The sequence below is a fragment of the Urocitellus parryii genome, chromosome Y (assembly GCF_045843805.1).
Source record: "Urocitellus parryii isolate mUroPar1 chromosome Y, mUroPar1.hap1, whole genome shotgun sequence".
In the NCBI taxonomy this organism is placed as follows: domain Eukaryota; kingdom Metazoa; phylum Chordata; class Mammalia; order Rodentia; family Sciuridae; genus Urocitellus; species Urocitellus parryii.
In genome coordinates, this window is record NC_135548.1 from 30,171,172 (window position 1) to 30,184,127 (window position 12,956).

General features: G+C 50.1%; 1 protein-coding gene across 1 annotated transcript in view; it reads left to right on the forward strand.

The window, feature by feature from the left end:
- The window catches only part of LOC144251035 (uncharacterized), a 93,018-nt gene that overhangs the window by 45,613 nt on the left and 34,449 nt on the right, over window positions 1–12,956 (forward strand). The window contains exons 2-3 of the mRNA XM_077794161.1: window positions 8,807–8,911; window positions 12,531–12,637. Coding sequence (XP_077650287.1) covers window positions 8,863–8,911; window positions 12,531–12,637 — 156 coding nt within the window. The 5' untranslated portion in view covers window positions 8,807–8,862. The remainder of the gene's footprint in view (window positions 1–8,806; window positions 8,912–12,530; window positions 12,638–12,956) is intronic.

Genomic DNA, 12,956 nt, shown 5'->3' on the forward strand with positions numbered 1-12,956 from the left:
GCAAGTTTGAGGCCAGCCTGGGCAATCTAGCAAGATCCTATCTCAAAATTTTATAAAATTAAAAATAAAAATATCATTTATGTTAACATGTAACTTTTTTGGGGGGGGGTACTGGGGATTGAACCAAGGGGTGCTTAACTACAAAGCACATCCTCAGCCCTTTTTATTTTTTATTTTGAGATAGGGTATTGCTAAGTTGCTTAGGGTCTCACTAAGTTGTTGAGGATGTCCTTGAACTTATGATCTCCTATCTTAGCTTTCCCAGATACTGGGATTATAGGCATGCCTGGCTGTGATTAATTTTTTATTGTTAATTTAAAATAAATCAATAAAAATGAAAAAACCCTCATTTTAATTTTCAAAATGATAAAAGCTGATAATTATAGCTGGCAAAAGCTTTTACAGATCTTCCATAATTGTTAGGAGTATAAAAGTGTCTGGAAAATGAAAGTTTGAGAATGGCTGGTTTGTAGAAAAGAAAATACTTAGTGATCTTGTAGTTCTTGGGATGCGGGAGGTGAGGCCGGGCGTTTCAGGTTGATACTAGCCCCTCCTGCCAGCAGAGGCGGATGTCTCTGTCAGTGCTCCGCAGCAGGCTGTGAGGGAATGTGAACACGACCACCCCCTTGGCCTCCGGGTCTCTCTGAGCAGTGAGTGCAGCGCAGTATATTTCTTCTCTTCATCAACCTCGCACGCCCCTCTGTGGGAGGAGAGCTTGTTGGAGGACTGTGGGGCCTGCAGAAGAGCAAAGCCCTAAGCACCACACAGGGAAGCAGCCGGTGCTGAAAAGTGAGTGTTTTAATTAAAAATATCCATCACCCAGTGGCTCTTCTTTTTCCTTTATTTCTCAAGTGTGGCAAACGCTAATAAACAGTGGTTGCACTCTGGTTCTGTCGTAATTGTTGGTTGGCGAGTAGGGCTTTTTCCTCTTAGTGCTTTCAGATAAAACCCTGCAACGTCTGTCCTCATGACAACTCTCCCTTTTTATTTTTATTTTTTTGTTACCTAATAGCAGTTTTTAAAATCATCATTATCATTATTATTTGTTCTTTCTATATACATGGCAGTAGAGTATATTTGACATATCATGCAGACATGGAGTATGACTTCCCATTCTTGTGGTTGAACACGATGTGGCGTGTGAACATAGGAAATTTATGTCCGATTCATTCTACTTTCTTTCCTATTCCCGTCCCTCCCTTTTAAATTTTGGCTTATGTGTATTTCAGAAGTTAGAGATAAAAGGTTATAAGAACCTTCAGGAAATGCCTGCACTGTTGTGTGTGACTGAGAGCCAGAGATGGGGAGAGTTGGGGTGGGGAGAAAACAGCGCCTGCATCATGGGCACCCTTCCCCACTCAACCGTGCTTTGCTCCTGGGCTGATTGTTGGGTGGATTGACCACTGAATTGATCTGGAGGGAGAGGAATCCCAGAGTTGCCTGGAGACAGGGTTCCATTGTGTAATCTCGGGAAATCTCCATCAAGAGCATGTCAACTTTCTCTGCCAACACTGTTTTACTGAAATAGGCAAAAGTATTCCAGGTAATGAATGATCCCTTGTTCTTCCTTGTGTATATGCCCTTTTTGCCTTTGAAGTGGTGGTAGTGAAAAAGTTATTCAGATCAGGGGAAGGGTGTTGGAATTTATGAACATTTTTGTGTTTATTGAGTGGGTTGATTTTGGGGGGGTGCCTACTGCAATGTAGTAGAGGGGATGTATATTGGTTTTTTGATCTTGTGGAAATTGACCTTTATATCAGTCCCCAAGTTTTATTTTAAAACATCTTGTTTTATTAGGTAGAAGAAAAGTCAAAGCACAAGAAATAGAAGTCCAATCTTTTAGTATAACCCCAGGGCTCCCCACTGAGAGCACAGACTGCTGCTTCTGAGGTGGTGGGTGGTGCGTTGGGCAGCAGCAGCTGGGCAGGGGTATTCCGAAGTGTGAGTACACCCTTTGTTGCTAAGAGGTGTTGGGTTTGGTTTGGTTTTACCCTTCTCACCAGTGTTGCCAAGCTCTTTTGATTTGTCATACATGAGTTCTGGCCATTGTAGGGCAAAGAAGGATCCCCTCTATTCCCCTTGGTTTTTATGTGGGCTCTTTGGCTGAATATAGGAACCAGATTAATACAAGAGGTGATTAACAAGAGAAAAGCGTAGAAATTTTATTTATTTTATATGTACCTGGGGATCTTCACAGGATTGAAGTTGGAAGAAATGACCAAAGCATGATGCTTATATACTTTTACACCCAGAACAGTAAATGTGTGAAGGATTGACTGGTAGGCAGATGGCTACCTAGACTGGGGTGGTAAACTCTGGGAATGTCACTGTATGAGGGAGGTAGAAGCTTGTGGAAATGAGCATTGCTTCAGAGTTTAATTTAGATTTGCTACAGCCCAGTGGCTAGTCTCTGGTGATCTCTTTTCCAGTGTTGGTATGGGAGGGACATTGCTTCTGAAAGGGTCTTCATGGCTTGCTGCATGGAGGGAAAGGCATACCCAGGGTCCTTCCTGCAGTTACATGTCCTGATGAGCTGGTTTAGCTTAACATAATCAATACTGCATGGGTCTGCTTTGCCTTCATGCCTTCACCATCAGACAGCTGCCCTGTGTTCAGGGTACAGGGTTTTGGGGAGATCTTGCTGGGGACTTTGTAAAATTTGATGGAATTTATCCCTACCTTTTGGACCCATGCAAGTTGAGTCTTGTTAGCTTTTCCATTGCTATAGTTTTCATCTTACCAGGTGGAACTAGGGTGGTTAGTTTCCTGCAAGTACTACTTAGGTGGAAATGTTGGGCAGACATGCACACTGGAGTGTGCTGGGAGCAGGTCATCTGGGGCAGGTATGGTGTTCGCATTTTTTCTCATTAGTATTTCCATTTTATTTTAAGGAAACCAGTTTATTCCTGCTGTGTTCTCATGCTCAAAATTTCCTATTGAAATTGGAATCAATAAGTAGGGGATTGACCTATCAGCATCTTTGAATGTTAAAAACTTAAGAAAAGTCTGCTTGTTTTCTTAGTTAAATCTATTATAGTATTCTGTTCTTGAGTTTCCCTTCTCTGCTCTTCAGAGGTGCCTCAGAAGTTGGCAGGTGCCCTGAGGCTCCATTTCCCCTGGTTCTTCAGGCAGGCATCATAGAGCTCCAACTTCTTGTTGTTTCAGATGTCTTAGTAGCTATTTATCCAGGATTGTGGGCGTGGGTGAGCACGTTATGTATGCATGAGGTCATGGCTGATGCTAGGGCCATTTGAGCAATTGTCTGTTGTGATGAGAAGGATGTCCATCTGACATTTTAAAATTTCTAAAGTTGTGTAACTGTTTCCTTTTATTATTTTATCCTTTAGGATGGTGTTATGGTGTCTGTATTTGGGATCTCTGGCTGAGTGAGGAAGCATTTTGGAGGAAAGCCCCATGCTATTTTAATCCTAATGGTGCTGATTCTGTTATGTAATTTACAAGAACTCAGAGGTTGGCCTGAGAGTTATGGAGTACAACAGAGATCTGGCCCATGTCACAGGTTTACCAAAGCAAAGGGAAGTTTACTTTTTTTTTTTTTTAACTTGAAAATGTTGTGGTTGTTTCTTGGGTTGTCCATCCAGCAACTATGCCAGGCTTATGCTTTGCACCTGCTCCTTTCCCCACTTGTATGGGTTTCCCTGATGTGCAGTGAAAAGTAGGAACCACTGTGGAGGTTGGATTTGTGGTCTGCCTCCCTCATCACGCTGTTTTTGTGATGAAAATACTTCATTCAACAAGAATAATTTCACTTTTATTTACACAATATGACCTATGAACTTTCTTGAGTAAAATTGAAAATAATTTAAAATCTAATTTTTCTTAGAATCTATAAGGGATGGCAAAAGAGCTAGAGCTCAGGACAAGGAGCATTCGGCATAGATAGTTGTTAGCCTGAGAGCATCAGCTCTAGTGGAAGGCTCAGCCTGTAATCAAGTACTAACAGGCACTGAGTGTTGGGACTGGTGGAAAGGTATGTTTTTGACCCAGTGCTGTCTGTCAGGCAGCCTGTAATTGGTGGTGGCTGGTGCATCCCCTGGGTTAAAAAGGGAGAAAGTTGGTTACCATCTGGCTGTGCAGATGTGGAGCTGTGTTGAATCCCTCAGGCTCCCCCTGCTTTGATGATTCAGCAGAGGCTGCGCTAGACTCACCATGGGTACTCATGGCTGAGGTGTACTGCAGTGAAAGAACACGGAAGCAAACAAGTCAAGGGAACAGGGGTGTGGGCTGAGGTCTGTAGGATGCCAGGCACAAAGTTCCAAGTGCCCTCTCCTATGGAGTTCCACCAGACAGGCTTAATTCCTCTGGAACAAGTTAGGGCAGCATATATGACGTGTTGCCAACCAAGTGGTTCTTTAGAGAATTAGTCCCCAGTGTTTCTGTTGGGTGTTGGTCTTGGGGGCACTCTCTATCTGGCAGATACCAAAACACTAGGCTCCCAGAAGGCATGATCATATTATTTGTACAGATGGTTGAGGCCCAGTGAGCCACTCTTATCACCAGGTGGTCGGAGCTCCCAGAAGTCCAGGCTGCCAGCACCCAGCCCCCAGCCGAGGGTCCACTCTGCATGCAGTCTTTTCCTGGGGACAGTTTAGGTGTGCTGTGTTAGGTCCTCTCTGGGCAGGCACCCAGTTACCTTTTTCTTTTGGATTGACATCTCTTTCTAAAATACAGAGAATGGGAAAACTAAAGGGTAAAAGACAAAAGAGCAAATACTGACACATATATCACTGCTTGAAGTTTCCAACTGACCTGTGACACGTGATGTAGGTGTAGTCACCAAGGGTGAGTGGAAGGTAAGTGGGGAGATGAAAAGACTTACTTCTTTAGAATTGTATGGTAAATATGGGTAGAAACTGAACTTTCCTGAGCTTTGCTGTATACATACTAAATGCTGGTAGAGTTGCTTTTGTGAGAACATCCTTGAAGTACCTATAAAATGTATTTGTATTGCAAAAGTGGTTAAAGTAGTTTTCTTAGTCTTCATAAATTTGGATAATATTATTAAGCAAAATAATAGGCTAGTCTTTAGATGGAAGAGACAAAGAAGGAGAAATTTGTCTCTGGAGCAGAGTAGCTAATGACACTGTTCCCTGTTATTCTGGAAGGTAAACTCCTGTGGTGTTGGCTGCATTCCTCATGGCCATCTGTGTAGCGCATGGTCCATTGCAAACAGGAACATCTGCACGACTAGGTGAATGCAGGTGGTGGGTGACGTCATCGAGAGCTCCTTAGGTGTCAATTATCCCTAGGTCCAGCTGGGCTTCAGTCAGCTTCTGAAGGCAGATGGGCCCATTCCTAGGGTGGGGCAAAGAGAAACATGAATTTAGTGGACTTTTAAAAAAATGAACTTGAGTACAACATTGTAAGTAATAGTTAATCCATGTGTTGTGGTCCGTATTTCATCCAGGCTCTCAGATACCTGGAGCTAAGGATTTAAGGGTAGGTTTTCAGTTAGGCAAGACTGAGTACTCTTCTGTTTTAAATGAACTGTTTAAGATGATTGCAGATTTTACAGTATGCAAAATGATGGAGACCCCATATACCTTTACCCCGTTTCCTCTAGTGCTGATATCTTGAAAAACTCTGCTGTAGCATCACAGCTCAGATTTTGGCATCCATGCAGAATGTTCTACCAACACAGATCCCTCCTTGCCCTCTGATAGATGCCGCTCCCAGCCCCCCAAATCACTAGAAGTCCTCTGTTGCTATAGCTTTGTCATATCAAGAGTGTCTTATAAATGGAATCATATCATACATATGGGACTGGCTCTGTTCCCACTCAGCATGATTCTCTGGATAGCCGTCTAAATTGTGAGTGGAAGTTACTTGTCCCATTTTGTTGCTGGGTGCCCAGAAGTAGATCTGCACAGACATGTTCAGTTGACTCTCAAGGAATGTGTGAATACAGTGCCGTTCAATGAAGTTTTCAGCAAGCAGTGCTATGTCCCAAGAAAGGGCTTCGCTCAACACTTCACCCCTGCACACCAGCTACACAAAGTGAACACCCCAACTGCAAGACTCCTGACCTTAGAACCTCTAGAAGGAACAAGAGAACCTTCCTGACTTTGCATTAAGATACAGGAGGCATAAGCCACATGATCTAGTGGCACATTGAACTGCATCAAAATCAAACACTAGCTTTGAAACATACCATTGAGAAAAGGAAAGACAGGCAATGACTGAAAACTGCCAAGCATACGTCTGACACAGACTTGCATGTGGTATGCATAAGAACTCTCAGAATCCCACAACTGGGAAAATGCAGCCCAGTTAAAGAATGGTGGCGAAAGACTTGCATGGTCCTTGCCCAGGTGAGACACACAAGTGGCAGATGATCACACGGAGGACCACCGCAGAACCGACCTGCACTCAAGGCAAGATTGGACTAGCCAGGGATGGGAAGCCACTGGCGTGCCCCTTCTTGGCTAACACGGGTGTGTAGGCACTTGGGGGACATTTGGCTGCTTCTCATAAACTTAGGAGCACACCCCAGCAACCCACAGAGGAACCTAAGAAGTTCATGCAGAAACCTATACATCCCACCACCAGCCTCTGCCCCCTGGCCTTCCTGGGAGACGCAGTGGGCGGCAGCTCACTGCCTGGCTATGATGGCCCAGGGCTGCATGCCCCCTTCCTTTGCAAGTTAGGCTTCTCTGGAAGGGTGCCCATCAGGTAGCGGTGGCCGTGGATCTCACACTGGAGATTTTCTTGGTTTTTATTTTGGCCTGAAACATCATCATCCTACTCTTACTGTAGAGCAGTAGTTCTCCAAGCTAGTCACCCTAGGCTGGTGCCATTTCTTTTTTTTTTAATATTTATTTTATAGGTATAGTTGGACACATGCCTTTATTTTATTTATTATTGTTATGTGCTGCTGGGGATCAACCCAGGGCCTCACACGTGCTAGGCAAACACTCCACTGCTGAGCCACAACCCCAGTCCCCTGGGGTTTGGCACTTTAAATTTGACTCCATGGGGGCTAGCGTTAGAGCTCAGTGGTAGAATGCTTACCTAGCACGTCTGAGGCACTGGGTTTGATCCCCAGCACCACAAAAATACATAAATAAGTAAAATGAAAGTATTGTGTCCATCTACAACTAAAAAAAAAAAAAAAGAAAAGAAAAATTTGACTCCGTGATGCCTTCTTGCTAACGAGAAGCCAAGGTCAAGCTGTGTGGGTAGGAAGGTGTCAGTAGCGGAGGGAGGAGACAGGCATCTAGGCTCACCCACCCTGGGCTGCTCCGCCCTGTCTTGTCCTGGTCCCGGACCTGAGCATCTGAGCTCCCGAGGCTGCTGCTTGTCAGTGACATCTCTTTTGAAGTGTTTATGGGTTCCCTGTGACTGACCTGACCATGAGGAAATGTCCCTTAGCAGCTGCTCCTCCAAGAAGAGCCATCTCAGCCTGGTAGAAGGAAGCCCATGTCCTGTAGGCGTCAGCACCGTGGGCAGGGCCCAGCAAGGCCCAGCAGAGGTGCTGCACAATTCAGACATGAGCATCTCTTATCACCAAAGGCAAGAAGGCTGGAGGGCTCCTTAAGAGTGGACCCCTGTGGGGAGTCACAGAGCAGGGCACTCACTGCAAGGTGGCCTTGAGAGCCAGGCACACAGGTGGAGGAGGCCAACCTTCAGTACTGAGGCCAAAGAGTGGGTCCTGGGGAGGGAGGCTCACCACACACAGCTGACCCCCTGCCTGTCTGCTGGAGGATGCTGAGGGCACCTGCAAGGCAGAGTGTTGAGAGCCACAGCCAAAGGGGCCCCAGAAAACTTCCAGCTGCCAGCAAACTCCCAGCTGCCGGCTGATGATTGGCTCACAGTGGCCCCAGCAACATCTAGCTGATTGGCTCCTCTGTGGTGATGTTCATTGGGCTGTTTCCCTGCCCTTCAGACTGCCAGCTGATGATTGGCTCACAGCGGCCCCAGCAACATCTAGCTGATTGGCTCCTCTGCGGTCATGTTCATTGGGCTGTTTCCCTGCCCTTCAGACTACGGAACTGCTCATTGGGGGACTTCTTTGGCTCCGCCCACGCGACCTAGCCAATCGGCCTCAAGAGCAGGAGGATTGTGGGAGGTGGTTGTTGGTGTGTGGAGAGGCTTCTGGAAGCCGGTGGTGGCAGTTGGGCTCTGAGGGTTTTTCCTGAGGAGCTGTTTTGTTTGGCGTTTATAGTTTTAAAAATAAAGTTTGTTTCTTTTGACAAGTGGCTCCTGAATTGTGCCCAGCCAGACTGCGGCATTTGGGCAGAGGGCCTTCTGTGTCTGTGTGAGAGCCCCTTGGGCCACCCTCCCTTCCAACTTCAGGCTGGTGTGTGCGCAGAGCACCGAGGCAGGTGGGGACAAGGTGCAGGCCTAAAGGTTTTGGAGAGAATGGGTCTGAACAAGATGAGCAACTGAAGTACTCAAGGGGAAGAACAGAGAAGGTGAGGCCCGACCCATCTCCCAGCTTCCACCAAGTCCTCCTTCCCACCCCGGGGACAAGCTGGAGGCCACAGAGCTCCCCTGCAGGGATCCCAAGCCGGCTCCAGAGAAGCTCTGTGGCTTCCAGATGCCCAGAGACCACAGGTCCCATTGCCCTGCTGCCAGCTTCCCCAGTTGCCCGACAGGAAGTGAGCACGGAGTCCCACACTGCAAGAGCATGGGGACAGGTGTCCAGAGCGCCTGGCTGCCCTGTGCAGGGCCCACTGTTGGGCATGGTGGAGCATGATGTCCAGGACAGGGATCTGACCCCCATGTGGGGTGCAGGCGAGGCCAGCACAGGGCAGAGGATCATGTCCCCCTCTCTCCTTCTCAGATGATGGCGCCATCAGGGTGTGGAAGAACTTTGCTGACTTGGAGAAGAACCCAGAGATGGTGACTTCATGGCAGGGGCTCTCAGACATGCTGCCCACCACACGAGGTGGGTCTGGGCTCTTTGGGGAGGAAGTCCAGAGCTGCAGGGGTCACTGTTCCAAGGCCTCTGGACCAGCTCCCTACCAGCCACCCATTCACATCAGAGTCCCCAGTTCATTAGTAGGTGGCCTCTCCTGATAGCCATGAGGCTTACAGGCCCAGGGTTCTGAGTGCCTTTGAGTCTTGGGTATGGCCCTGAGCTCTGGTCACACCTGTCCTGGTGTGAAGCTGAATGTGGCTTGGAAACACACTGTGGTTAACTGGCCCTGAGCAGCAAATGTCACATGTTCTTGAGTACCAGTGTGGTGGGCTGCCCAGGCTGGTGAGATCGGCAGCCACCAAAGCAGCTCTGGGCGTGGCTTTGCACCATCCAGCAGTTTGGGAGGACCACCAGGTCAGCCTTTCCAGGCCTGAGTTTCCAGAGCCCTCTGTGCATCTTGGAATGGCCACCTGTGAGCACAGCCCTCTGACCCTGGTGACACCAGGTGAGGTTACTGTGGCCCACCACTGGCTGCTCCTCCTCCTGCCTGTGATTTCCACAGCCCCATCCGAGTCCTCTTCCCAGCCCCTGTCTGTGTGGGGCCTCTCCTGGTTCTCTCAGTTCTGTCCCTGCCCTTCTCTCCTGCAGAGAACATCAAAATGAGCCCCTTCTCTCTGGACCTTGCTATTGAGACAAATTATAAGCAAGTAGAACCTCACTCCTCCCATAGCCAGTGTGTTTCTGGGTCGTCAGCTGCAGAATCTAGGTTCACAGGGAGACCTGCCTTCCAGAGCTCTCTGTCCTTGCCCATCTTTAATGTGGAGTCACAGCTGCCTGTCCTCGGGCCACAGGGCCTACAGGGTGTTGGAGGGATGTGCCAGGGAACCTTCTGGACTCACATCTTAGTGTTTTGTAAGAATTCTTACATTAAAAGTTCAAGATAAAGGGAAGATGAGTGAGAAAACTCAAGATGGTTGAGAAAACTCAACCTTGACCTCTGTAAAAGTTTTATATGGAGACTCAGTGTCCGATCTCCCCAGAGAAAACTAAACTAGACCACAGGGCTGGGGCAGGTGTCAGGGAAAGAGCAACACAACTACCGTCTCTGAAACCCTAAAGAAAGACCAGAGGCCCTCCTCTGTGTGGGGCCGGGGGTGTCCTCGCTACATTGTCCCAGTGGTTGGTTACACCCTCCCACGTACGTGAGAAGCTGTGCCACAGGACAGCAGTGGTCTCTGAGAAGACACAGGCAGAACCAGACCATCCTCCACACCCTGTCAGTCAGGGAGGGCCCCGGTCCGTTCCCAGGGTGGAGCGTGAGGCTGCCAGGGCGAGACTGTCCCACCACCTTGGCCCCGAGAGCAGTGTGATGGTCCAGCCTCGGCCTGTGAACGTTGACCTGAGCCTTTGGTCAGTGGTTACTATTCATTAACTGGAGCAACCAAGGAGGTATACAGAGCAGCAGCCCCAAGGCTGGGGCAGGTGGCCATGCAGAGGCACAAGCCAGAGGCAGAGCTCCCCAAGTCGCAGAGGTCAGTTCTGGGCTGGCCACAAAGCTGGGCGCCTAGCCACTGGCTGGCAGGCACCAAATCTACAGCTGTGCTCCAGGGCAGCGCAGGGCGAGGCTTGGCTCTCCACTACCAGGCCTGGGATGCGGGTGGCTGGTCTGACTTCCACGCTCTCTGCTCTGTCCTGCCTTGTCTCCCTGTTTTAAGGAAAGAATTAGCTCTTTGGTCAGGCTGTGTATCAGGACACACATCCAAGGCCTGTGTCCAGGATTCGTCAAGCAGGGATCGGACCTCTGCCTTCTGGGGAGTGCAGTGTCTCCCAGTCCAGTACTCAGGGTGAGCAGGGCACAAGCACACTTTGAACTGGCGCATGGTGCCCCCATGGCTCCTGCTAAGTGAGCTACACACACCTGGGCACAGCAGCCTCCCCTCCAGAATCCCTTCCTCTGCTCCACCAAGACCTCCACGCTGCAGGCTTGGCTGCCCAGGACCTAGGGCTTGCTTCCCTCTGTAGGGCAGATGGACAGACATCAGCACTGTCCTAGAGGACTTCCACATCTCTACTCAGCTGGGTCTCTCAAGTTGCAAACTGGCTGTCCAGGTGTACCTAGACGTGGGGCTCTGGCCTTGCACAAGGTGCCATCAAGCCCACCTGCCCCCACCCCATGCTATGTGGTTGGTACCTTGTCACATGACTTCCACGTGGGGACAGGTATGCCCTCCCTCCAGGGACATCCAGGTCCCAGCAATGTTGTGGCTCTCCTACCTGTGTTCTCCTTTTCCACAGAGGCTATTTGAAGAAAAGAGGACAGTGGCCAGAGGGTGGGGCCCAGGCTGCACGAGGCTATGGTGCCTTGGTTGGAAGCAGGCGGTAGGAGCAGCTGGAAGGCCCAGGGCACAGGAGGATGAGGTGGTGGCACCACAGGACAGCCGGGACCCAGGCTGAGCTGCGTCCTGGGAGAAGTCTCTGGTCCAAAGAGGGTGACTCATGTGCTCTGCGTTCCTTGCTTCTCTCAGCATTCACCAGGTGCCAGTCCCCACAGACCCTCATCCTGGACCTTAGCCTGCCTGGTGCCCAGGCAGCCGACCACACCGGCCAGATTGCATGGACACTTCCTCTTCAGTTTCCCTCCCTTTTGTTATAAGGCGACCACAGCTGGAGAAAGTATGTGGTGCAGAGCACGTGGCCCCACAGCTCCCCTCCGGGGCTGCTTACTGCGCGAGAGGACACACTTAGATGTGGCCTGAGATGTGGTTTCCACCAGGGAATAGCTAATATGACTGTCGGTGGAGTGCCTCACAGACGTCTGAATGGCAGCTGCCTCTCTGGACCGGGTCGGAAGACCCTCAGAGGGAAGAGCAAGTGGGGGAGGTCAGACTCCCATGCAGCGCTGTGCTCCTCCGTGTGGAGGAGGCAGGTTTTGCAGCCCAGGGGCACGCGCACATGTGGCCGCAGTGCAACTCCTGGGGCAGGCGCGCAGCTGGGCAGTCGGGTGCCACACACACGAGGCCCTGGGCCCCCCCAGCCCCACCCCCCCAAAAACAAACTGCTGGGGACTTTCAGATCTGGGTGGCGGGTTATAAGGGTTTATTTCCACCGTGTTCCTTCGTGTATGCTCAAAACCTTTATAATTACACAGTTAAAGCCGTGTGGGGCTGGGGACGTCGGTCAGCAGTGGGGCACTCACCTGGCATGTGGAAGGCCCTGGATTCCATGCCCGGCACCACACACACAAAATATTTTTGTATTAAGTAGAAACTATGATGCGAGTGTATAACTCCCTGTCCAGTTCCAGACAGAAAAGGACACCCTCATTTCTTTCCTTCCTATTTTTAACCGGGGCTCCTCTGCGTTGCCCAGGCCAGTCTTGAACTTGGTGCTCCCACCTCAGCCTCCCAAGTGGCTGGGCCCCAGTACTCTTCCCTCTCGCAGATGCCTCAGTGTGGAGGGTTCCAGGGCAGGCTGCCACCACCGCAGCAGCCTGAGCTCGTTGCCCTGGGAGCCCCAGCCTGGGTTCAGGAGGAGGTGGGGACCTGCCCAATGGTGGGAGGGTTGGCAGTGCTCCTTGGAGCCGCTGACTGAGTGGCTGCCTGGAGTAGCCCCAGGGACTGACCCCGTGTCCCGCTTGCCTCCCCAGGAGCTGGGATGGTGGTGGACTGGGAGCAAGAAACTGGCCTCCTCATGAGCTCAGGGGATGTGCGGATTGTCCGGATCTGGGACACCAACCGTGAAACGAAGGTGCAGGTAACCATGGTGGGCCCCACAAGCACCTCTGGTCCCTGTGCAGCCCCTTCCCCCAGGCTCTTCGCTCCCCCTGCACAGAACAGACCCCTTGCTCAAATAACCCAGACCCAGATCTCCAGAGCAAGCTCGGTCTGTGCCCGTCTCAGCCTTCCAGGGAAGCAGATGGGCAAGATGGCGCCTGCTGCTGGCGAGAACAGACTCCCAGCCTCGGAGCTGATCACCACCTTGGCTGCACATTAATCATGCACCTGACCCTGCGCTGCAGCATAATTAAGTCTAAGCTAATCCTGATCATTTTTAAATATTGTCTTATCTGGCA